The sequence below is a fragment of the Apium graveolens genome, chromosome 1 (genome assembly GCF_009905375.1).
Source record: "Apium graveolens cultivar Ventura chromosome 1, ASM990537v1, whole genome shotgun sequence".
Taxonomy (NCBI): Eukaryota; Viridiplantae; Streptophyta; class Magnoliopsida; order Apiales; family Apiaceae; genus Apium; species Apium graveolens.
In genome coordinates this window covers 184,398,245-184,424,997 of record NC_133647.1, presented here as the reverse complement: position 1 = coordinate 184,424,997, position 26,753 = coordinate 184,398,245, and the positions used below count along the sequence as shown (strand labels likewise).

The 26,753-nt window shown below is 33.5% G+C and overlaps 3 protein-coding genes across 3 annotated transcripts; 2 read left to right on the top strand and 1 right to left on the bottom strand.

The window, feature by feature from the left end:
* Nucleotides 1-2,861: 2,861 nt before the first annotated feature.
* Nucleotides 2,862-8,724, top strand: LOC141673229 (rhamnogalacturonan I rhamnosyltransferase 1). The gene is made up of 8 exons (XM_074479961.1): nt 2,862-3,718; nt 4,489-4,556; nt 4,635-4,723; nt 4,813-4,975; nt 5,262-5,551; nt 7,027-7,231; nt 7,807-7,964; nt 8,073-8,724. The coding sequence occupies exons 1-8, from the start codon at nt 3,448-3,450 to the stop codon at nt 8,347-8,349; spliced, it is 1,521 nt and encodes a 506-aa protein (XP_074336062.1). The 5' UTR covers nt 2,862-3,447; the 3' UTR covers nt 8,350-8,724.
* Nucleotides 8,725-8,741: 17 nt separating this feature from the next.
* On the bottom strand, nt 8,742-12,833 carry LOC141673235 (ribulose-1,5 bisphosphate carboxylase/oxygenase large subunit N-methyltransferase, chloroplastic). Its single transcript, XM_074479966.1, has 6 exons — nt 12,337-12,833; nt 11,965-11,993; nt 11,024-11,235; nt 10,203-10,325; nt 9,554-9,958; nt 8,742-9,433 (listed from the first exon to the last, which is right to left on the bottom strand). The coding sequence occupies exons 1-6, from the start codon at nt 12,792-12,794 to the stop codon at nt 9,218-9,220; spliced, it is 1,443 nt and encodes a 480-aa protein (XP_074336067.1). The 5' UTR covers nt 12,795-12,833; the 3' UTR covers nt 8,742-9,217.
* A 1,844-nt stretch (nt 12,834-14,677) lies between these two features.
* LOC141713170 (uncharacterized) lies at nt 14,678-15,625 on the top strand. The gene has a single exon (XM_074516464.1). The coding sequence runs from the start codon at nt 14,678-14,680 to the stop codon at nt 15,623-15,625; it is 948 nt and encodes a 315-aa protein (XP_074372565.1).
* Nucleotides 15,626-26,753: the final 11,128 nt, after the last annotated feature.

Sequence of the window (26,753 nt, the reverse complement as noted above, 5' to 3'; positions counted from 1 at the left end):
TTCCAATTTATTTCACTCAATTCACATTTATAAATTATCTTAGTGTATATATATATGGAGATTTCGTATATATATTTTTATATATTTTATTAAATAAATTTTGATAAAAAATAGTATTTAAAAAATTATAATAATTTTAAAACAGATTATAATTTTATTGAACACTTCTTTACATTATAATATAATACATATTTTTAACTTGTCATTCATTTACATTATAAAATCAATTTTAATATGATTTGATATTAAAGATATAAGATATTATCAATGCTTTTATAAATATACTAATAATACAAAATTATTGTTTTTAATTATTTTCCGTATTACCGTAGGAATTCCCGTTTCGGCGGGGATCGGTAATGAAAAAAATTCTCGTTTAGGATTCAAGGTGTGTTGGGGGTTCAGGGGCGGATATAGTACTCCCCGACCCCGAAGTGACACAATGTATATCCCTACAAACAAACTTCAAAGATTTTTATTATAATGATGTAGTTTTGATTTTTTATTTATTTACATATAGCTTACAATAAAAATCTAAACTCAAAATTATCGGGTTAAGTTAAAATCGAACTCTACGATAAAAAATAAGTATCACAACTTAAGTTATCTAATAACGCTCTAATAGTATGTATGAGAAGAAAAAGAAGTATGACAACTTAGTGAAAAATTAAAATAAGCATTTATCGTAGTAAAAAATTATTTCTGTATAAATACAAATTCGTTCGAGATAATATTTCAATATATATATATATGAAGGTTTGTGCCTCGCACGGGTTTTTACGCTAATTTATTATTAATAAATAACCAATCATCTTTTTCAACTAAAACACACATTACCTTTTTCAACTAAAATATATTATCTTTTCAATTTTACCAAACTAAAATACCTCATTTTTCAAATACATAATGGACGATTATATTTAATATGATAGTATAATAATAATATAATTATTAATACTTAACAAATTGTCTTTTTCAGCTAAAGTATATTTAGCTTTTCCAATTTTTTTCTAACAACTCCCTTTTTTTCCCAAACATAGTTCTACTTATAATATAAAACAAGAATTTTATAATTATTAATAACCAACTAATTATTTATTTCAAATCAATGAAAATAAATTAAACTTACAATTCAAATTTAATTAAAAAATATTTAAAATGTTTAAAAAATTTGTGCATCACACCGGTTCTAAGCTAGTTTATACTAAACCATGATAATCGGAATACGCAAAACTATGATATTCAGAATGCTGTATAATTCGGTTCAACGATTATCCCCTTATTTTGGTAATCCGTAATCCGTAATCCATAAATACGTAATCCGTATACATACATTTTTGACATTAAAAACTGAAAAATGATGTATTTTGGGTATTATTTCTTTTCATTGTGCACAGAAATCTTCATGTTACGGACTTGTTGTGCATGAGTATTGTTATGCGCTTTTAATAATATTATTATTTTTAATTTGTGTGTTTTTATTATTTATGGAAATGGGTGTTTTTTTGTTATGTGTTTTTTTATTTGTTTCTAATTTTTGTGTTTTTAGTAATTATGGGAAGAGGTGTTTTTTTGAAAGGTGTTAAGTAACCAACAAAAAAAATCATGTTTCGCTTATAATGGTATAATATAGATATATGTTAAATCCTTTCAGAATCTCCAAGTCTAACATGTAAACCTGTTAACTAAAAAGTTATTATCTAAAAATTTTGTGAACCCGTAAGTATTTGTGCTGTAGTAGTGTTAGTTATAATCATTAGCTATTTTTATTTTTTTTATTAATTTTAAACATACAATTAAAATAAATTTAAATTCGTTTTAATCAATAAAATTAAAAATAAAATATGTATTTAATAAAAAGATATTTAATAAAAATATTTTTATATTTTCATATTTATGTAAATATCTTAAGTAAATATTATAAATAAAAAAATATTACAATTATAAATATGTAACATATTTAAAAATAGAAAAAATAAAATTAACAAACATTACTTATATAAATTCTAAAATATATATTTAAAACGTAGTTTATTATATCAGATTTTAAAATTTTTGTTAACAATTAATTAATATTTAAAAATGATTTGAAGTGAGACATTATATTTTTAAAAAACAAAAAAACATAGGTTTACAAAAAAATTTAAGCAAGAAAATGACGTGGATTATTTTAGATGATGGGAGCAGAGTCAACAAATGTAGCGTGCACTTTTTACGTAATCTAAAATTATACCTAACAGGAGGAGCATCCGTTGGAGTGAACAATATTTTACATATTAGGTATATTAACTTAAATCATGTGCGATGCACTGCTTTCCTTTAATATTTAAAATTTTATTTATCTCGTTATATTATAATTTTAAAATATTTATATAATAATAATAATAAATTTATAAAAAAATAGGATAACATGTGGTTGTATTTTAGTATAATAAGTATATTATATCTAATAGTTTAACAGTTTAGTAGTTTAACATATATATATAACTCTATTTATTTATTTTTTAATAATAGGAGAAACGATTGTAATTTAGTAGGATAATTAGACTATATGTATAGTAATTTAATAATTTAGTAGTTTAACCAAAATTAGGGAACCCATTCCGATTATTATAGATAATATAGATTTGATTGTCACATAAATATTATTGCTAAGGAGCGTCTCCACGCTGTTAGCATATAATGATCTTTATGATTTCTTTTTAATATTTTTTCACGAGATGCCTTGGTTATTCAGGAACCGTCACTAAAACATTTTTTTGTTTTATTCTGTAATGTCAAAAACTGCAATAAACTTAACAAAATAAAAAGTTCCATTATAATCGGAGGCCTATTGATGGGTAATCTACTACCACATCAACCAAACAGTTAATTAATGCCTTTTTCTAGTTTCTTCTCCCTTGTTTTTCTTGCCAACAAAACACCCTAAACTGTTCCCACTCGTACACATGTACACACACTTGTATATATATTTTTCCAGATTCACATTTTTACTTCTTTAATATTAAAACCCGTTACTGATTTAACATTATTTTATTCACTACACAAAATTTTGACGCTCGTTGGGTTTCTTTGTCTTGGTGGTTGAAGCTTATTTAATTATATAAATTTTATTCTCACCTCGTGAATTTTTTTATTTTTTTGCCGCTTTCCCACCTCTTTTTACACTAAAATCTTTAATTTTATCGCCCCATTTATTGTTCTTTTGCTAAAAGATTGAATCTTTAAGTGTTTCTTTAAAGTTTTGAGGGAGTGTCAATTAAGGGCCTTTTTTATTTAATACATTGATCTTAAAATCACCCTTTTCTTGATTTTGTGTGTATTGTATATATTGGGTTTGATTTTGATTTGAATCTAGGGGTTTGCATTTTCTTGATTTGGGTTGGTGTTGATTTGTATAGATGTTAATGGGTTAGATTTGTTTTTATTAAAAATGAGGATTTTGAAATGAGGATTGAAATGGAGGTTAGATCAGAGAGTGTACAATTAAGGTGTGATAAGTTACCTGGGCAAGTGATTCCTAAAACTAGATTACAAGTTTGGTTTATTAGGGTTTGTTCTAGCATTGTGATTTGGACCTGTTTGGTTCAAATTGTTACTGTTGGAGAGCTTTGGCATCCACATTTGTTGTCTGGATTGTTGAATCATTCAGATGGGTCTTCGAAGATTTTTAAGGAGAAAAAGGCGGTTCAGTCGATGCCTCCACTTCCTCCTGCAAGTATGTATCTTTTTTGTTCTGAAAGTTTTGTTCTTGAAATTAGTGTATTGCCAATTGCCATTAGTAATGTGATAGTAAGTGGACATGATGTGTTTGTAACTGTTGATTAGTATTTCGATAAACGGAGATGCTGTTTTTGCTGTTACACTGTTATAAGTTCAAGTTATGTTAGCTCATTTAACATATTGCATACTGTTATTTGGCCTTATTTTGTAACTTTCTGTAAGTTTGTTACCTTAATCTCCCCAGGAAGGGGGAGGGTGTTGTGTCTTTACAGGAACAACCTCTTTAGTCCTTCAAGTAGGTTTAAGGTCTCGTACCTAATGAAACATATAGTTTGGTTTTGACTGGGCAGAAACATAGTCTGGTATGGTAGACTGTTATTTGGTAATAATATGAGATGTGGGGCTGTAATGTTAGTTCCAGGGAACTAGTACACATTTTATGTTATTAGGATGGGGATGTTCCTTATTATTCGTGTATTGGAAAAATTTCTTACTAATTTCAAGTTGTTGAGTATAATTATGGAGCCTAGATTTAGGTCATATTAGGCTACTTTTCAATGTACTTACATAAATGCTGGTATGTGACTGTGGTCTGAGCATATGGCACTTCTTCCTTACTAGAGAGGAGATAAATGTATCAGCTTTTTAATTACTTGAGATATAATCAAAGTTCAATTGGTTCTTTATATTCAATAATATAGAAAAAGACACTCTTTTTACTTTTCATGTAAAGCATATAACGTTACCTCAATACCTATTCTTCAGGGAACTACACTAGTAATGGTTTTCTCAAAGTTTCTTGCAACGGCGGTTTAAATCAGATGCGTGCTGCGGTTCGTGTTATTTTCACTTTTTTGTTCTATTACATATCTTGACAGCAGTTTATTCACTCACAAATTGGGAAATTTCAGATATGTGACATGGTGACAGTTGCTCGAATGCTAAACCTTACTTTGGTTGTTCCGGAACTTGATAAGACATCCTTTTGGGCTGATCCTAGGTGCCTGTTTATTATGTAAAATGTTGCGACTTGCTCAATTTTTTTTTAAAAAAAATTTGATGATAAAACACATGGTTTTTTGCGTGCAGTGATTTTGAGGACATTTTTGATGTGAGGCACTTCATTGATTCACTGAGGGATGAAGTCAAAATCATTAAACGGTTACCAAAAAAGTTTACAAGAAAATATGGTTACCAGCCACTGGAAATGCCTCCTGTTAGCTGGTCGAGTGAAAAATACTACATGGAACAGGTCTGTATGCCTCGCTTCTTATCTGTTTTTATCGTCAGCCTCAAACTTATATTAAATATTTGGTTTCACAACAATAGACTGTTGATAATTCTGTCCATGTTCGTTCTTAATTCCAATTTTTACCATTTACTAAATGTTGTATTAGATATAAATTTACTCGTTTAAGCTAAATCATGCCAAGTTATGTATAAGATGAAAAGTGTTCCCTTTTTCTCTTTCTCTCTCACTTTAGTCCTTTGCTTCTCTCTGTTCATTTTACATTCTATGATTTTATTCCCTTGTACAGATTCTGCCTCTTTTCGGAAAGCACAAGGTGATACATTTTAACAGGACGGATACACGTTTGGCAAACAATATGATCCCCCTTGATCTTCAGAAACTCAGGTGCCGTGTCAATTTCCAGGCACTGAGATTCACTCCTCAAATTGAGGCTTTAGGGAAGAAATTAGTTCATATCCTTAAAGACAGAGGGCCATTTATAGCATTGCATCTAAGATACGAGATGGATATGCTGGCTTTTTCTGGTTGTACACATGGCTGTACAGACCAGGAAGCTGAAGAGCTTAAACAGCTGAGGTGATCCATCCCACTTCAAAGTACATCAATTATGCTCATTTCAATTAGATCCAGAAATTTAGTACATGACACGAAACGACACAAAAATTTAGTGTTTGTGTTTGCATTTTAAGTACACGACTTAGATTTTACTGTCATGTTTGAATTTTCCCTTAGGGTACACGATACGACACTAAAGAACACTACTCGAGATAAGTATATTTACATTTAAATATTAATATTTATAATAGATATATGTATAGTTATGTATAATTATTTATATATTATACATAATTTTATAACACTGTATGTAAATATGTTTAGCAAAAAAAATAAAATGATGTAAATATTTATATATTTATTACATATCTGTAAAAGTTTTAGCTAAACATTTAATATTTTTAATGTTTTATTTATTTTTTTATTTGAAGATACATCACATGAAAGTACACGAATCTGAAAGAGGTGTGTATGGGTTTAGTATTTAGTACACGAAACACGAAAGTACATGACACGTATGAATAACCTGGTCTAATTTCAATCTTTACTAGCTTAGAATATGGTTATAGTAGTCTGTGATTCTTTAAAAATTCTTATGATATGTATGTGTGCGTCCATCACTTGTTTGAATATTTCCTAATATATGCCCATGCATCTTGTAATGAATCCAATATTTACCATATTTTTTGTCCAACCTAGTCCTATTAAGAAGTGCATCAAGTATATGTGGTCAGTTTAATTTATACCCAGATAGTTAGCTATCACAAGTGCCCCATGAGGTTGGAGACAATGGAATGGGGAATGAATTGTTTGAAAATAATGAGAAAATTAGAGGTGAAGAAACGATGGTTTTTGTGAAGAAGATGAGTAGGACAATGAAGCATTTATCCTACCCTAGTTTAAATTTGAATGGACGTTGGAAATTATCAATATATACCTACCAATGTCATTCCATACCCACCTAAATTCATCCCTTCCAACCAAATTGAACATATAAGTATACTCATTTTCGTTCCTAAGGAATAATGACTCATCTTAAAACTTAAAAATATCAAGTTAAGTAGGTTTTTGAGGAATTGATAATTCTTTTTGGCTAATTCACAAATATAGATCCTGATGTTCACATGCATGATGAACACATAGATGATGGAACCACTGCAAAGGTACTTCTAAACTTAAACGTTAAAACTCTGATTTAGTTACATATATTGACCCCTAATCATCACTAAATACTTAACAGAAGGCATTCCAGTCGTAACATATAGGATTTGGATTGTTTAATTGCCAAGGGTTTATTGCTTAAATGTAGTTTTGAAAATTTAATGTTTTAGATGTTCAAATGTGTACAGATCAACGCCCGTTATGTCGTCAAGCCTTTTTTAAATTAAATTTTAAAGTTTGAGTCTTAATTAATTTACGCAAATGTATGAATTTAAGCTATATGACGATGACTTCAGTTTAAATTATATCATTCTCTCAACTTGCGGCTTGTTCAGGTATGCATTTCCTTGGTGGAGGGAGAAAGATATAGTTTCTGAAGAGAGGAGAATGCAAGGTTTGTGTCCTCTTACACCTGAGGAGACAGATCTAGTGCTGCATGCATTAGATTTTGACAAGGACATGCAGATATATATTGCATCTGGTGAGATTTATGGCAGTGAAAGGAGACTTGCAGCATTACGAGCTTCATTTCCACGGATTGTGAGTGATTTCTACCTTACATTTGTGTAGTTCTTTTATATATGAACTTGAAGCTCCCCTCATTTAAAAATTAGAAAATCATATGCATGGTTCGCTCAATGTTATAGCCCGCTTAGTGTTGTGGCCAGAATGTGTACTCGAATCACTAAAACATTGTTAAAACCCAGTGTTACCATAGGTACAGTAGGTCTTGGGTTCATTCATAATATCAGTGATGCTATTTATATTTCCACTAATATAGCACTTTGGCCCCCTTGCAAGAATCTTGGTAAGATCATGATATATTGAAATAACATGGTTTTATTAGCACGTGTCCTGATGTAATGATGCATCGATGATGAGCGCTGACTAGTAAATAACTTAATTTTTGAACTAAATCATCCATATGGCTGCATACTCCCTGATCATTAAAGAGGGTCAATCAAGGGTTTTTTTAGGGAGTCTATTGGCCTGATTTGTTCTGTGAAGAGAATGATAAAACTGTATATATGCTTGCATCTTGGTTGTAATCTTGTTTCATATGGTATCAGTATCTAGAGGGATTGAAGCTTAAAGTCTTAAACATTTGACATCAGGTAAAGAAAGAAAACCTGCTTGATCCTGATGATCTGCGGCAATTTCAAAATCATTCATCACAAATGGCAGCTCTGGACTTTATAGTCTCAGTTGCTAGTAGTGTTTTTATTCCCACTTATGATGGCAACATGGCAAAGCTAGTGGAGGGTCACCGCAGGTACATACGCCAAAGATTTTTATTTGATTTTTTCTTCTTCTTTCATGAAAAGTGAAGTCAAGGAGATAACTGGATCCCGAAACTAGTTCTCACAACATTTTAATGCAGGTACCTTGAATTTCGAAAAACAGTCCAACTTGATCGCAGAAAACTTGTGGAATTGATTGACTTACATCTGAATGGAACACTTTCATGGTACGAATTCTCTGTTTCTCTGAGATCTACACATGCAAGAAGAATGGGACAGCCCACTCGTCGTAGAGTTGATGTAGACAAGCCCAAAGAAGAAGATTATTTTTATGCAAACCCTTATGAGTGTTTCTGCGAAGAAACAACTTGTGATGATACATTAATTGCTGGAAATAGGACTGAAGTTTTACAATGAGGCAAATTGATGAAGTTTATAAAGCTTATTGACAGGGTCATCAATATATTTATATTGGACCATGCATAGCTACTATGGGTTAGATGTCATGGTTCTTTGCTTTGAGAATCTTTGCCAAGCCTAAGCACACGGATAAAGAGCTTTAAAGCATTGGGAACCAAAGGGACCCGAAGAGTTAAAAAATGGAGTCCGACAATAGGCTACTTGCGTACCTGACAAGCTTCGCAAGAATCAGCCAGAATACTATCTGCTTCGGGCATCTATATACCGTTTTGTTCATTCTTTTTGTTTATATGTTGTTTGCTTCTTCTTTGTTTCCTCAGTATCATACAATTTCACAGTTATCCAAAGAATGCAATACTAATAATTCTTTTCCGCAGAGAGCTTCCATGTGATATTTAGTTGTAGACTTGTAATGCTTTCAAATAATAAATTCATTTACACAAGGAAAATATCAGCTGAAGAGCTTCACTTCATATTTAGCACAACAACAATATATATATTTCTCCAGAAGAGCTAACAGCCTATATGTTACTTAAATTTTGAAACGCGACTAATACCGGAAAAACAATTTCTTCTGCACTATGACCTGTGAGGAAGTCGATGTAAATTGTAGCAAAACTAGCTCAGCTAGGGAGAAGGCAGAGGGACAAGTGCAACAGGAAAATATGGTACCGCAGCATTGAAGCTATCATATTGACCTTGCTCAACAAGGGGACTGGTGCTAGTGCGTTTTCATCAAGCACTTTCTTCGGAAAACTCAATATAAGGTGTCATTATAATAGTGTTTCTCCATTTAACCATGCCCTGTAAGAACAGCTTCTTAGCCAAGAATGCAAGCAAAGCTTTTGATGATCATTGACAAAATTTATTTAGGCTCCCAGAAGATGATGTCGCCTTGTTCCCCAACCAAACCCAGATCCCTGAGCCTCCTTTCTTGGTAATATTCAAACTCATCCAACTCCTGTTCCCTTTCCTTGAATATCGAATCAATGTGCTGCAATACTTTTTTCTCCCCTGCTCTTATCCCGACTGCTATCTGAAGCCGTTGACTAAGATTCCCCTCTTTCTTCAATTTCTGATCCTGTAACAATGATAGTTCTCACTGTTATGATAGTTCTCACTGTTAATCTATACGAACAGGAAAGTATATGGGACAAGCAGCAACACCATGTCTAATTGATGCATATATAGATTAAGTTACCTCTTCGAGTGTGGTGTTGTAACCAGCAAGAGCAGATTTGCAGGCATTTCGTACAACTTGGCATATGACCTCTTCATTTGCACGACTGACAGGTAACTGAAGGTGGTCCCAAACTGAATTTCTGAAAATAGATTCTAGGAGAAAAGCATCGGTTCCCCCAAGAGCTACGAGCCTCAGATATGGAAGCATTTCCTTTGGAAGAGGTTGGTCCAGTGTGATATCAAAGTAAGCTGTTGTATTCATCCCATTTGTCTCGGCAATATCTAGCTTGTCCCCAAAGTTTTCGTCTGATTCAGCTATGTCTAGGTTTAATGTGTAAGTAACTCGATCTGATCTTGATTCTATGAATCCATAATCCAGAGCCAACTCAGCGTTACTTTTGTTTAAATCATACTGGATCAAAACCTGTCCACTTCATGATTCAGTCAGTATAACTTGATGGTTTCTGGCAATTAAGGAGACACAGTATGCTTGCGTCTACTACAGTTAGATTTTAAAATGACCAAGAAAAGTATATCAAGGGGTCACAAAGATCTAATGATCCATAAGTTAATTCCAGATGAAACACTTCACTAATATTTATGATAATTTCAGCACTCAACTTTAGTGTGGTACACTGGTACTGCTTCATAAAACCAACGTATATTACCTGCTCACCAGCCTTGACTGGTACTGGGCTACGCAAAGAAAATATAAGATCCCTTGAGAAAAGACCAGCCCCCTTGATCTCATATGCATAATCTTCTGTGGTTATGCTGGCGCTGTGATTGATCTGTATGTTGTAACATATATTAGTCAGCAGAGTTAATTTTCAACAAAAGCAGTTGACATTTGACTAGAAACAAAACAACTATGAAGTAGACATTCTATCTGCTGCATTATAGTTGTACTAGAATTTCAAATACCAATATTAGAAGAAGGTATGAGATTGAAAATTATTATTATATTAGGCATTGTAGTTCCTCCAGGACTTTTCCTCATATCGTGACGCGAGAGTTTTGTGCACTAGGAATGACCTTTTGCAGCTTCTCGTCCAGGAAATTGTCTCAACAACTAAATTGGGACATTTGAAAACGTATTCCACGGATTTCACATATTTTCAAATTTCAGGCTACATACGCACAACGTAGTTTTGTTTTACATAATTAACAATTTATTTCATTCCCTTTGTCAGACCAGTCTATGACAGATGATATGAATGGCCACTATAGGTTTTACATAAAAGTGATATGGAAGAGATAAAATTATGGTAAAATATCTAGACACAATCATAGGGGTAATAACCTAGGATTTTCGATCTCCTGAAAGATAGAAATAGATATACTAGGACCAGGTTGGATACAGACGCAAACCAGCAGCTTTTTTTAGTTTAGGATCATACTAAAAAAAACATTCTTTGTTAACTAACACTACTTAAAATTTTAAAAAACTGCAGACAAAACTATATTGGATAAGGAGAAGAAGACTTACCAAGTCTGCCAGGGGGATGAGAACAAGATTTTGTCCACGAAGACGAGAAAAAGCCCTTGACCTTAGTATTCCAAATGCCCACAAGAAGTCTTCCACTGTTATACTAAAAGGGAAAAGCTTCTGATTTGGAAGTATGATTTCTTCTTCAACTCTCAAGAACTCACTTTTCACATAATCTTTGGCACCTACTGTTGTGCTCAATAGTTGGGTTCCTAAATAGTCATTTTTCAGTTAAACTGCTATTTTTGAGCTTAGACTCGGAATTAGGCAATCAGCAAAGTTTTTTTTTTTTGTATCGTAGCCCTACGGGCTCACGCAATAGCTTGCAAATCACGTGAACCAAGGTAAACCGCATTTAAGCGACAGGCTAGGCTTTGACTCAGGAGGCATAATCATAAATTCTCCTCCCCTCCCGTGGGAGTGAGATTCGAACCTGTGACCAAGAGGATAGTTATCCCCTCTTTAACCAACTGAGCCAACCCTTGCGGGCGGCAATCAACAAAGCTTAACATTAACACAAGTATTATTAGCTAAGAACTAGGTAAATCAATCCATTTTGATTCAACAAAGTTATATACATTAATGCAACTGGCAAGATTCAACAAGAAGCTCAGTTTAATCTCTATAAAGACAGAGCCCCATAAAAGTAATTATTAAATTCACAAACTGCTAGTTAAATATCCAAGGAGTTTGACGAAATGATCACCATCTTGATACCGAAAATTCCACACTACGTAATTACCGGGAATGGTTTAATTAAACTACAAAACTAAATGTAAATCGAGGTCGTATTCCCAAATTCAGCTTCATGATTATGCTATTCTAAAATAGATAACCAAGACAAATAGATAATCAACACTAGCGCAGCTTAATCAAAGAAATTAGCCACTGTTTATGAAAACTAAAAAGCAAAGGATAAATAAAAAAGTTAATCAACTGACCTTGAATCTCATATAGCTCCTCTTCTGACCTGCAAAAGAAGTTACCAAAAAAATACCAATTAGGAATAGCAATGTCGCTAACAATTAGGAGTAGCAATGTCACGACTCGTGACTCGAAACCCAACTCAATTTTACAATAATAAATCCAAAAATAACACAGCATAATTTGATTAACCTGAATTTGATCAAAAACAAAACAATACTTTTACTAAAATTTCATTCCTTTAATTTCTACATTCATTTTTAGCAAATTTCAGTAAAACGATACCAAATTGACACATTTACGGACACGACCATAAACCGGAAATCCTCACACACCACACAACAAATATCAAGAAACAAAAGACAAACCACAAAAGCAAACTAACCTACCAAAAGATAGTAGAATCAGTGAACTCAGGCAAAACATTAATATATTTCCTCCACCAAGATTCATCACCTCTAAGCTTCTCTCTAACAAGAAACAAAGCAACACAAACCCAAGGCTTCAATCCACTACACACATTACCAATCTCAGAAGCAGCAACAGTATCAGGATTAATCCAAAACTTCTTAGGAATCTCCAAAACAACTTCATTTCTACTTATATCTCTCTGTGCAACTAATCCTAGCCCTTCAGCTACAACACCAGGCTTAGCTGGAGACTTGTGGGTCACCACCTTTTCATCAGACAGCCATTGCCAGAATGTTTGAACTTGCTGAGCTGGAGGAGATTGAACTGGGAGGAGTGAGTTAATGTAAAAAGATGGTCTTTTTGAAGGTGGTTTGAAGTTAGAGTGATGGTGTTTTAAGATTGAAGATGATTGGTTGAGATAGAAGAGGGTTGACATTGTTTGTTTAGTTGCAGAACTGCAACTGGTGGTGAAGTGGTAAACTGGTAATGATAGTACATGCTGTGTGTGTATTTATAGCTACTGGATTTTGGATAAGATATCTTGGTTTAGTGTACATTGTTTATGTTTTGTAGAAGCTAAAAGTAATTTAAATTGAGAAAAATGGCCCTAAGTACCTAATATATAATTAGGAGTATTAAGCTCTTAATTAATTTTATTTAAATTTATGGGAATATTAACATTACAAATAATTCTTAAAAATTATAATATAGGTAACTATACAAGTATTAGGAGATAAGTGAATAGATCGACAATTCAGCCAAACCAAGTATATCGTAAAAATAAGAATACATTAACTGATTAATCGGTGTTTGGACAATTCTCGTCTTGATCAATCACAAACCGGTTCAAAGTGTATTTTTCTAAAAAACGATCAAAAGTCGTTGGATTAGGTCAAAAATTGGTCAGTTCGGTCAAATGGTGATAACTAATTAAAAAAATATTTAAAAAAAAATTAAATTCAAAATAATAGTTAATATTTAATAATAATATATTGACTTATCGTGACTCTCATTTGTCCTAAATCCTAATTTCTAATAATCAAATGAGTTTCTTCGATTACATTACATTTATTTTTCCCGAAAATTTACAGAATGATTCATTCATTTCAAAATCTCCCACAGTTGATTTGCTAGATAACTAATTTTAGCAAATCACGAATTTATATCTAATTCATATATATTAGGTATCAACTTTTTAAATTTTAAGTAGTGAGTTATGTATAAATCATCATTCGAAAAAATATATATATATATATAAATCACTTAAATATCAAATTTGTTCAATCATCTTAAAAAAATATATGTGTAAATTACTTAAATATTAAATATGAATAAATGTCATGTGATATTATTTTGTACATCTTATGAAAATTTAATAAACTTTAAATAAAATTATATATTATTATTTAATTAATTAAATTACTTCCAATTAATCTCCTAATTAATCAATCAAATTAATTAGTGATTATTCACTCAAAGATAACTCCAAAAATTTAAAAATATGCACTCCAATGGAAAATGTTAATCATGTTGTAAATTGATTGTTATTGTCAAATATTAAATAGTAAGGCTAGGCTTAAACTTGAAAATCTTCACATTACATTTAATTTCCTTGTCTCTTGTTTTGGCTATAAATAGCTTCGTTTGTGATTAATAAAAACACACCTCCGAGCAGCAACATTCCTCTCATTGTTTGCATTCTTGTTTTATCAGCTCTTCAACCCTTTCATTTAATCCAATCCAGCTATTGGTATAATATAGTTAGTATTTTACAACACGTTATCAGCACGAAGCCCTGCCGAAACTGAGAAGGTATAATTTTAATTTAAATATGCATATATATGAGTAGACGTGGTTACACCCTCTACATATAATTTATATATATATATATATGTGTGTGACTGAAGTACACGTGGTTACACCCTCTACTAATAATTTAAATATATATGGCCGGAGCACCGCCTATTAAAATTATTTTACGGTACCATTTAATTTTGGGTAATACCGAAATATAGTGGGAACCTTATTTTATAAATTGCATAATTATCGGATAATAACTTTGCCCATAACTAACTTATGCAGGATTGTCCACTTTAATTTATTATTGGTCGGAGATAACCTGTATACGCAGACGTCCGTATGGCGGGTGAAAATCCATTTGTCATTTTATATATAGATTTGTTTATATTATCAATGATAATAATGATATATACATTGATTATTGCATACTTGTTAACGCACCCGATTAAGTAGGATTTTATGTAATATTTACATTGATGAATTAAAATTTAATAATTTTCGTGTTAATTCAGATTTAGTATGACAAATATTACAAGCTTGTCGTTCATTTCCTTGGACATTTATGACGATAATTATTTATCATGGGTACAAGATGTAAAGTTGCACTTGGGTTCAAAGAAATTAAGCGATACAATAAAGGCAGAAAATAAATTCACGGCTGAAGAAAACTTTACCTCCATAATTTTTCTCCGACACCACATGTATGAAGATTTAAAATCTGAGTACTTAGAAGTCGAGGATCCTTTTATTTTATGGGAAAATCTAAAGGATAGGTTCGATCACCAGAAACTAGTTTATCTACCTGCAGCTGAAAATGATTGGGCTAATTTAAGACTTCAGGATTTTAAGAGTGTCCGAGCATATACCTCTGCTTTGTTCAAAATAAGTTCTAGGCTTATTATGTGCGGTGAGAAAGTTACGGAAAAAAGAAAAATCGATAAAACACTATCAACTTTTCACCCCAACAATATCAACTTAGCAGAGATATACAGGGAGCGCAAATTCACTAAATTCGGTGATCTTCTATCAACTCTCCTCGTTGCTGAACATAATCATGAATTGGTGATTAAGAATCATCAATCCCGTCCAACAGGATCTGCCCCATTACCTGAAGTAAATAACATGTCATTCCGGCAGAATGTACGTGGAAGAGGGTATAGAGGTGGACGGGGCCAAGGGCGGTACCGTGGACGAGGTCGGAGCCACGAGCATTTTCGTCCATATAACAACTCTGGTCACCGGAAGTGGCAATCTGAATCACAGAGTAAAAGAAAGGCATCACGAGGAGGAAAAAATGAAAATGTTTGCTATAGGTGCGGCATGAATGGGCACTGGACACGTAATTGTCATACCCCAGATCATCTTGTTAAGTTATACCAATCTTCTCAAAAATCAAAAGAGAAAATGGTAGAAACAAATTTCGCCAACAATAACATAGATGATTTCTCGAGAATCACAACTGGATGAATAAGCATTAATGGTCCGAATGAACCTAACGAAACTCCCATATGGGAGGCTGAAGATTAGTAGTGTGTATTGTGTGCTTTATTTTGTTTGAATTATGTAGTGTGTTATGTTCTTATCAAATAAATTATGTTTCTTAATTATATACAGAATGGATTCTGAAGATATATGCATTGCTGATTGTGGTGCAACTCATACGATTCTACAAAACCAAAAGTATTTTACCCAAATAACCAAAACCAAAGCTCAAGTCGGATTGATTTCCGGCGTATCTAATATAATTGAAGGTTTTGAAAAAGATAGTTTCGACGTACCTAACGGTACCCACATACACATTTCAAATGAATTATATTCTAGTAAGTCTACTAGAAATCTTCTTAGTTTTAAAGATATTCGACTCAATGATTTTCACATCGAAACTACCTCTGAGACTGATAGAGAATATTTTCTTATTACTTCCGCTAATCCTAGCAACAAGAAAATTTTAGAAAAGTTTCACTCACTTTCCTCAAGATCATACATGATGAAAATTAGAACTATTGAGTCACACAATGTCATTGCTTCCAAACTCATAGATCCAAAATCTTTTACTCTTTGGCATGAAAGATTAGGTCATCCTGGCGTCTCTATGATGCGTCGTATTATAGAGAATTCTACTGGCCATCCTCTTAAAGATTTTAAAGTTCTCTCCAACAATGACCTCCCATGTTCAGCATGTTCTTTAGGAAAATTGATCACTCGACCATCCCCTACTAAAGTTCAGCTTGAAAGCCCAATTTTTCTAGAAAGGATCCAAGGCGACATATGTGGACCTATACACCCATCATCTGGCCCATTTAGGTACTTCATGGTATTAATTGATGCCTCAACTAGATGGTCTCATGTTTGTCTTCTCTCAACTCGTAATGATGCTTTTGCAAAATTACTTGCCCAAATAATCAAATTACGAGCTCAATTCCCAGATCATTGCATCAAGTCAATTCGTTTAGATAATGCCGGCGAATTCACATCTGCAACTTTTGTCGACTATTGCATGTCTGTAGGAATCTCAGTTGAACACCCAGTTCCTCATGTACATACACAAAATGGGTTAGCCGAGTCTTTTATCAAAAGACTCCAACTTATTGCAAGACCGATGTTGTTGAAAGCAAAATTACCTACATCTATTTGGGGTCACGCAATACTTCATGCTGCTAATATTATTAGGATTAGACCAACTTCCTACAACCAACATTCTCCGCTACAACTGGTACTCGGTCAAGTTCCTAATATTTCTCACTTCAAAATTTTTGGATGTGTTGTATATGTACCGATTGCTCCACCACAAAGATCGAAGATGGGAGCTCAAAGAAGAATAGGTATCTACGTTGGTTTTGATTCCACATCTATAATTAGATATCTGGAACCTCTAATTGGAGATTTATTTACCGCAAGATATGCAGATTGTCATTTTGACGAGTCTATGTTTCCTCCCTTAGGGGGAGATAAACATTCGAATAAAGTTAATCTTGACCTATCATGGAATGCAACAGGACTATATTTTCTAGATCCACGTACCGATCAATGCAAACTTGAAGTTAAAAGAATTATTCATATGCAAAATATTGCAAACCAAATGCCTGACGCATTTAACGATTCTAGAAATATAACTAAATCTCATATACCTGCAGTAAATACTCCAGCCAGAATAGATATACCAATTCAAAAATCATATACTAAAGAATTGGTTACAGAATCAAAGTCACGCCTAAAGCGTGGTAGACCGGTCGGTACAAAAGATGTTGCACCACGGAAAAGAAAAATAAAGAAAATTGTCCCTGAAGTGGCACATGCTCCAGAAGAAGCAAATACCCCTGAAGTGGTATTATCTCCTGAAGAGATTCCATCCTCTGAAGATACGGGATTAAACAATCATGAAATTTCAATAAATTATGTGCATGATATGAAATTATGGGATCGAAGTAAAGCCATAATTGATGATGTATTTGTGTATTCCGCAGCATTGGATGTAGACATAAATTCTGATCCTGAACCACAAAGCGTGGATGAATGTCGTCAAAGAAAAGACTGGCCAAAATGGAAAGACGCAATCCAAACAGAATTAAATTCATTACGTAAAAGAGAAGTATTTGGACCTGTTGTCCAAACACCAATTGGTGTAAACCCTGTTGGGAATAAATGGGTATTCATAAGAAAGCGAAATGAAAAGAATGAAATTATGAGATATAAAACCCGAATTGTAGCACAAGGGTTTCCTCAAAGGTTTGGCATTGATTATCAAGAGACATACTCGCCAGTGATAGATGGAATTACTTTTCGTTTTATATTAGGTATGGCATTTAAAGAAAATTTGGAAACACGTCTTATGGACTGAAAGGCATATGTTATAGCCTATTTGTATATTCGAGGATTTAACTCAACTCAAATAAGAATGTAATAAGTAAATAGTGGATCTGCCGTCAAAGAGATATCACAAAGTAACATCTGTAAAAGGATTCAGAAACAACGTTCATCTACAGACTTGAGGAATTAATTCACTGGAAGAAGTTCAAGAAATTGATCAAGCCTCGGTGATATAAATCAAGATTGTGAATTTAATCAAGTGACAGAGATCTTGTTAGGGTATCAGAGAATTACAAGGATTTAATCTGAAGAAAATCAAGTATCAAAGTCAAGACATGAAGAAACGTCACAGAAGTTAGTCACTCATGAACCAGACAGTACATCGAGTGTCAATATTGAAGTGGTGGAATTGATTCATAATTCTCAGTGATTTTCAGAAGATTTTCAGAAGAATGGTTGTTGTTCAAGATTAGTATTAATTCTCTATTAATTAATTAAGTCATATAGTTTAATTTAGAAAATAAATTATATCTGCAAAGATTAATTTATTGATTAATTGAATTAATTGATTAATTAATTCTGAATTAATATTAAAAATTTTCAGAATTTTAATTGGATTAAAATCAGTTTTAATTCAGCAAGACAATTGAAATTGAACTAGCATGACAATCTGGATTGTCATACCGATTGTCATGCCAGGCCATTTTCAATAGTCTCACCGAAAGTTACACTAGGAGGAGGATTGTCTTGCCAGTTCATTTTGATTGTCTTGCTAGCTCAATGGATTGTCTTGCCGATTGTCATGCCAGTTAACAGATTGTCTTGACAGTTCAAGTAGGTCTGTTGAATGAATTATAAAAGAAGAAAAAGCAGCAGAAGTCAAATATCATCCAACAACTCAAGAACAAAAGAAAAGCAGCCGCAGAAAACATTTTATTTTTCATCTGCTAAATTCAAGATCACATTTCTAGTTATTAAAGTTAAATTCAAATCACTAGAAATCTTTCTCTTGTTCTTGTGTAACTATCTAGCGGATCAAAATCCCTAGAACTTAATCTCAAATTGCGTTTAGCATTTGAATCTTTTTATTGTAAAAATAGAAAAAGTTCATGTCGAATTTATTCTAGATTTGTGATAATTAATTTGAGATTAATCCCTTGTAATCGATACCGTTGTTGTAACACCTTTCAAGTTTAATAATATTTTAATTTAACTTGAATTTTGTTTCAATTTTTTATTCTACACTAAATTTGATTATTCAGTATTGTTTATATTCAACCCCCCTTCTACAAACATATTGGGACCTAACAATTGGTATCAGAGCCTTCTGATTAACGAACAAATCAAGATCCTAGATTTTTGTGATTTTTCAACTCCTTGAATTTTTATTTATTCAAAAATTCATAATGACTTCATAAAAAGTTGGAACCGTTAAAATTCTACTATTTGATAAAGAAATTATATCATGTGGAAGAAGAAGATGCTCTTGTTTTTACAAGTTGCAAATCCCAAATATCTGAACTTGTTAAAGAAGGGTCCAAACACTCCGATGGTTATTGAACCAGAGGTGATAGTAGATGATGTTGTGATTACCAAAGCTAGAACCTATCCAAAAGAGCCTGAGGATTTTTCTCCTGCTGAAAAAGAAGAAGCCTCCTTGGATTCCAGCCTTCAGTTAATTTTAGTTGATTCCCTCGATCCCTTGATGAACAGACATGTTATGAACTGTAAAAATTCCAAACACATCTGGGAAACTATTGAGGTGATTAATGAAGGTACAGAGGAAGTTAGGGATAACAAGTTGGAGATCCTAACCTCTGAGTATGAACATTTTAAATCCAATTCAGGAGAAAGAATTACTAAAGTGTTTGAGAGGTACAATGCATTGATCAACAACCTGAACATAAATGGAAAATATTATTCAATCAGGGAGGTCAACAAAAAGTTCCTTTTAACACTGCCAACTCATCTTGAACATAGAATCACTGTCATAAGAGAAGCTAGAGATCTGAGTGAGATTTCTTTGGATAGAATCTATGGTGTGTTAAAAACCTATGGGTTGGAGCAGATTCAGCAGAAGGAAGTCTACGGGAAAGATAGAATGGTCAGCACATCTACTGCTCTTATAGCTGAAGGTCAACAACAACAACAATCTCAACAGTCGGAGAGAATGGTATAGTTTTCCAAGGCTGAGGAAAATGTGTTAGTAGCAGAATATGATCCTCCTACTACAAATCAATCCAGTAATGATTTTTATTTCTTGGAAGAGCTGGAGCAATTGGAAGATGAGTCAATGGCCCAGATTGTCAAGAGATTCTCCAATGTCAGATTCAAGAGAAATCCCAAGTTCAAGTACAAGTCCAACTACAACAGATTCCAGACAGGTGGATCTTCATCCTCTAACACCAGTAGTTGTGGATACAAAATAGGGATGGTTGATCGGAGCACCATTAGATGCTATAACTGCAATGAGTTGGGACACTTTGCCACAGAATGCAGGAAGCCAAAGCAAGTAAGGAAGAACTCTTATGATTCAAATCAGAAGAGTAACTCTGAAAGGGCTTACCTGGAAAAGGGAAGAAGCTGGGATGATACTGATAGTGAAGATGAAGAAGATGAGAATCTTGCTCTTATGGCTATTGATGGAAAAACTTCATCGTCAAGAAAAGAGGTAAAATTTACTGATGCTGAATTAGTTTATCATCTAGGAGGTTCCTTAGATTGTGCTCGTCGTGATAATGAACTGTTAAGTCAGCAGATCAAAGACCTTGAGAAAAAGGTCAATGAATTAAGACTTGTGCACATTAATCAAGACAAGTTAAAAGAATAAGTATCTTTTCTAGAGAATAGATTTAACTGTTATTGACAACTCGAAACTATTCTCAAATACAAGATCATCGGTCTTGAGACTAAGGTTAGAGCCTACTTCAATTCTTGTTCGAAGGTTAAAGAATTCTACAGTAAGCAAGTTGTTAATCAAACATCTGGAATATGTTATGATTACAATTCTGCTATTGGAGAATTAGGCATAAACTCCCCTCCTCGTGTCTGTGTTAAAGGTAGGGAAGTACCACATGTGCTTAAGGGTGTTGATGAACCCCTCTATAAAAGATCAGTTGTTGAACCATTTGATACGACCTCCTCTATTATTCAAGAATAAATGTGTGCTGAAGATCTTGCTAATGAGAAGGTTGTTTCCAAGTCCAGTGTGTCGAAAGTTCCAGTCAAAGTTGTGAAAGCAACTGAGACTAACTCAGACACACATGAGTTGGATAACAAAACTGCCATGTCTACCATGTATAATTTGCCTGTTGTTAATCCCTCTCATAAAGCATGTGATGTTGCTAATTATATGTCTTGTACTTTTAATTTGATGTATGCTTATTTTAATGGTAAGCATGTTTCTAGTGATAAGACTACTCCTCGTCAACATGTGAATAATATGAAGCATGATAGGTCTAAGACTGTTAGTCCTTCTAAGGCTAGAAAGGAGACATTTGTGCCTAAGCCTAAACAGAAATTTGTTAAGGCTGTTTACAAGGTCAAATGTTCAGTCATTGTGAAAGTTGAGACCATTAAAGTTAAGAATGTTGTTTTGCCTGACAAAGGTCAATTCTACAAGTATACCGGGCCCAACCAAGTTTGGGTTCCGAAGAAGGTCTAATCCATTTGAAGTGCAGGGCAGTAAACAGGTGGAACCGGTAGTGTGGATTCTTGACAGTGGATAGTCAAGACATATGACCGGAGATAGAGCCCTGCTATCAAATGTGGTTGAGAAAGCTGGCTCACTGGTTACCTTTGGAGATAACAGCAAAGGTTTATCTGAGGGATATGGCTGTTTACAAGCTGGAAATATTATCATTGTAAATTTGTATATTGTGCTAGGTTATTATCAGGAAGCAATATCTAACATATAGCACCAGTGACGAGACTTGAGAATATTACGACATATCAGGCACTTGATGCACATTACACTTGGAATTGGACTCTAGTAAGATGTGTACAAGTGTACTCCTGGTTGGTGAGTCAAAATAGGAAGTCAATGCACCACAGTTCATGGACTTTGCAGTTGCAGATCTATTGGACTATGCAATCTCTTCTTCACAATCTCACTTCAGGTTGGTATGAACTAGTGTACTACTCAAGCAATCGTCAAGAACATGGTATGGCACTCTAACTGAAGTTACAGTTTAATATGAACTAGTAGAGTCGACATATTAATAACTCTCTTATTACTAGGCACAAATATATTGGTTTATATGTGCAGTGAGTTTTAGGAGTAAATCAAACTTCTTTCTACATTAGTGATTTCTTATTTCATTAAAATCTTTTGAAATCACTAGTGTACATCATTTCTCTCAAAAGATTAAATATATAATTTTCATTCCTTAAAAATCTTAAGTACATTTTATCTCTATATTGCCATATGTTCTGTGATACAGGTTCAGTCTCCAATGGCTTTCTTTCATTGACAGTCAAGAGGTTGAAAACCCACAACTTCTATCCCAGATTGTGAAGACAAACACAAAAACAGAACCAACCAACACTCTCTTACCACTAAAATGAAGTATGAATGAGCGTGAGGGAGATAGTGCCTTAGTGCACCACATAAGGAAGGTTTTGAAGTGAACCCAGTAGCTTTGTCTCCTACATAGAGGAGTAGTATTTAAACCGAGACAATTGCTAGCTCCCATACATCTTCTCAAAAAGATGTAATGGCTGAAAAGGCACAGAAACAGTTACTAGATTCATTCTCTCAATATGGTGTGTCTATTGAAATTTGCATGTCATCCAGGGTATCCGATGTAGTGTCACCACCTCAAATATAAATAATTCTTGATGCACAAGGAAAGGTTACACATACAAAGGATGAGTTGACGAAAATAAGAGTTTCGACCATTTTAAGGTCAGATTCGATTGTTCAAGGTTCGTTAATGGACCAATTGCCTTTACAGGTGTTAGGAGAGGATACTGATCCAAAAGCCATATGTCAGTGGTCAGTGTCTACCTCCTCAGGCTTAAATCCCCTGGATGCATCTACGGATAGTGGATCTGACATAGGTGCAGATCGGTAACTTGTTGACAATGATACAGATATTACCTGATGAGTCACAAGGAAATGTCTTCACAGACATTAGAAGGGAACTTTGATTTTAATGCTAAATTCGTTGGATCATTGTTTACCTTCCCAGAATTCAAATCTGGAACCCTAAAAGGGAAAATAGCAACTTGTAGATTATGACTCAGATTCATCTAACGAGTTTAACAAGGATGGGGATTTGCGAACTCCCATTGCACCACCTGTGACCTCCTTAAGGATGGCTAAAGTGATTTTCCTTGCAGGTACAGCTGAATGTTGGAGCTATGAGAGGAGTGATACACTTGTGAGAATGAGTGTAAACACGAGTGGAGAGAAGAGTGAAACACATGTGAGGTACACTAAACAGAATCACATACTCACAGTGAGGAAGAAAGATAAACTACTTGTTATTTCTTTTCCAACCAAGTGAAATATGAGAACTCCTTCAGACAACGGCATACATTCCTTCTCTAAGGGGGAGATAAAAGCTTAAGTAATAGTTTGGAGGATTCCTCAACTAAGGGGGAGAAATAGCAGGGAGGAAGAAAAAGATCCTACATATGTACACTACACTACACCATTGTTGTTTGTAACTACGGATCCTATTGTACGGGAGAGGTGGTAAACACAAGGTGATTTCCTAGTAAGGGAAGAAGCTATTTTCTAAAAGGGGAGTACCATTGGTTTTTATCTGCGGATCCTATTGTACGGGAGATGTGGTAAACGAAGGTGATCTTCTTTAAGCAGTTGATTCTCATAGGGGGAGAAGCAAGAGAGATATGCGCTTCTCAACAGGAAATGTGTTTGTACAAAAGAAGATGAAACTACTTGAAGATATGTTCAATCTAGAGGAACATCTATTTGGAATCTGGAAAATGTTAAATATAATCCAGAACTTTTCTGCTATTTACTTTGCATTTCTGTTTTTATCTTTTTCTTATTTGTTAGTTGAGTTATCCTCTAGGTATTTGTTGTTATTGTCTAACAAACAAATAGGGGGAGATTGAAAGGCATATGTTATAGCCTATTTGTATATTCGAGGATTTAACTCAACTCAAATAAGAATGTAATAAGTAAATAGTGGATCTACCGTCAAAGAGATCTCACAAAGTAATATTTGTCAAAGGATTCAGAAACAACGTTCATCTACAAAGTTGAGGAATTAATTCACTGGAAGAAGTTCAAGAAATTGATCAAGCCTCAGTGATATAAATCAAGATTGTGGATTTAATCAAGTGACAGAGATCTTGTTAGGGTATCAGAGAATTACAAGGATTTAATCTGAAGAAAATCAAGTATCAAAGTCAAGACATGAAGAAACGTCACGGAAGTTAGTCACTCATGAACCAGACAGTACATCGAGTGTCAACATTGAAGTGGTGGAATTGATTCATAATTCTCAGTGATTTTCAGAAGATTTTCAGAAGAATGGTTGTTGTTCAAGATTAATATTAATTCTCTATTAATTAATTAAGTCATATAGTTTAATTAAGAAAATAAATTATATCTGCAAAGATTAATTTATTGATTAATTGAATTAATTGATTAATTAATTCTGAATTAATATTAAGAATTTTCAGAATTTTAATTGGATTAAAATCAGTTTTAATTCAGCAAGACAATTGAAATTGAACTAGCATGACAATCTGGATTGTCATACCGATTGTCATGCCAGGCCATTTTCAATAGTCTCACCGAAAGTTACACTGGGAGGAGGATTGTCTTGCCAGTTCATTTTGATTGTCTTGCTAGCTCAATGGATTGTCTTGCTGATTGTCATGCCAATTAACAGATTGTCTTGCCAGTTCAAGTAGGTGTGTTGAATGAATTATAAAAGAAGAAAAAGCAGCAGAAGTCAAATATCATCCAACAACTCAAGAACAAAAGAAAAGCAGCCGCAGAAAACATTTTATTTTTCATCTGCTAAATTCAAGATCACATTTCTAGTTATTAAAGTTAAATTCACACCACTAGAAATCTTTCTCTTGTTCTTGTGTAACTATCTAGCGGATCAAAATCCCTAGAACTTAATCTCAAATTGCGTTTAGCATTTGAATCTTTTTATTGCAAAAATAGAAAAAGTTCATGTCGAATTTATTCTAGATTTGTGATAATTAATTTGAGATCAATCCCTTGTAATCGATACCGTTGTTGTAACACATTTCAAGTTTAATAATATTTTTATTTAACTTGAATTTTGTTTCAATTTTTTATTCCGCACTAAATTCGATTATTCGGTATTATTTGTATTCAACCCCCCCTTCTACAAACACATTGGGACCTAACATGGACGTCGTTACTGTATACATATATGGTTCACTCGATAGTGAAATTTTTATGAAAATCTCAGAAGGGTTAAAAATGGATGAGTTCAAGAAACCTCGTCATATATACTCCATTAAACTTCAACGATCATTGTATGGACTGAAATAATCTGGTCGTATGTGGTATAACAGACTAAGTCGTTATTTGCAAAAGAATGGGTATATTAGTAACCAAATTTCTCCATGTGTTTTTATCAAAAAATCACAATCTGGTTTTGTGATTATTGCTGTATATGTAGATGATTTAAATCTTGTAGGAACATCTACAGAGGTTAATGATCCTGTCATATACCTAAAGACAGAGTTTGAAATGAAAGATCTTGGAAAGACAAAATATTGTCTTGGGATACAAGTCGAGCACTTGTCAACAGGAATTTTCCTCCACCAAACCACATTTACAGAATAGGTTTTGAACAAATTTTACATGGAAAAATCTCATCCATTGACTACTCCAATGGTGGTTTGATCTTTAGAGCCTGATAAAGATCCATTTCGACCACGAGAAGATGATGAAGATGTTCTTGGTCCTGAAATCCCATATCTAGGCGCGATTGGTGCGCTTATGTATCTTGCAAATAATACAAGGCCAGATATTGCATTTGCTGTGAATTTATTGGCTAGATTTAGCTCTGCTCCGATGGACAGACATTAGAATGGGATCAAACATATATTCCGTTATTTTCGCGGAACAACAGACTTTGGATTATTCTTCCCGAAAAACTCGACATCTCAGTTAACTGGATATACAGACGCTGGATATTTGTCAGATCCTCATTTTGGTAAATCACAAACTGGATATGTGTTTACATATTGCGGTACAACCATTTCCTGGAAATCTACGAAGCAAACTACAGTGACAACCTCAACAAATCACTCAGAACTCATTGCAATTCATGAAGCCAGTAGAGAATGTGTTTGGTTGCGATCTATCATCAAGAATATTCAGGAATCATGTGGATTATCAGACATCTCTAAAAGTCCTACCATTATGTTTGAGGATAACACTGCATGCATTGATCAACTCAAGGAAGGATATATCAAAGGAGACAGGACGAAACACATTTCACCAAAATTCTTCTATACTCATGAACTTCAAAAGAATGGTGAAATTGATATACAACAAATTCGATCATGTGACAACCTTGCTGATTTATTCACGAAATCATTACCGAATTCAACGTTTGGGAAGTTACGACATAATATTGGAATGCGTCGGTTCAAGGATTTGTTACAACAAAATTTTGGAGAATGATTAGTTCTTCCGAGGGAGATTGTACTCTTTTTGCTTCGCCAAAGTTTTTATCCCATTGGGTTTTTCTTTGACAAGGTTTTAACGAGGCAGTTTATGATTCATTCCAAAATAACAATCAAAGGGGAGTGTTGT

Coding starts and splice junctions, on each gene's coding strand:
- LOC141673229 (XM_074479961.1), top strand. CDS start 3,448: ATGAGGATTGAAATGGAGGTTAGATCAGAGAGTGTACAATTAAGGTGT. Junction 3,719..4,488: donor GCCTCCACTTCCTCCTGCAA/GTATGTATCTTT, acceptor CCTATTCTTCAG/GGAACTACACTAGTAATGGT. Junction 7,965..8,072: donor CTAGTGGAGGGTCACCGCAG/GTACATACGCCA, acceptor ATTTTAATGCAG/GTACCTTGAATTTCGAAAAA.
- LOC141673235 (XM_074479966.1), bottom strand. CDS start 12,794: ATGTCAACCCTCTTCTATCTCAACCAATCATCTTCAATCTTAAAACAC. Junction 11,994..12,336: donor ACTGATTCTACTATCTTTTG/GTAGGTTAGTTT, acceptor CTTCTTTTGCAG/GTCAGAAGAGGAGCTATATG. Junction 11,236..11,964: donor GGAGCTATATGAGATTCAAG/GTCAGTTGATTA, acceptor ATGACTATTTAG/GAACCCAACTATTGAGCACA.
- LOC141713170 (XM_074516464.1), top strand. CDS start 14,678: ATGACAAATATTACAAGCTTGTCGTTCATTTCCTTGGACATTTATGAC.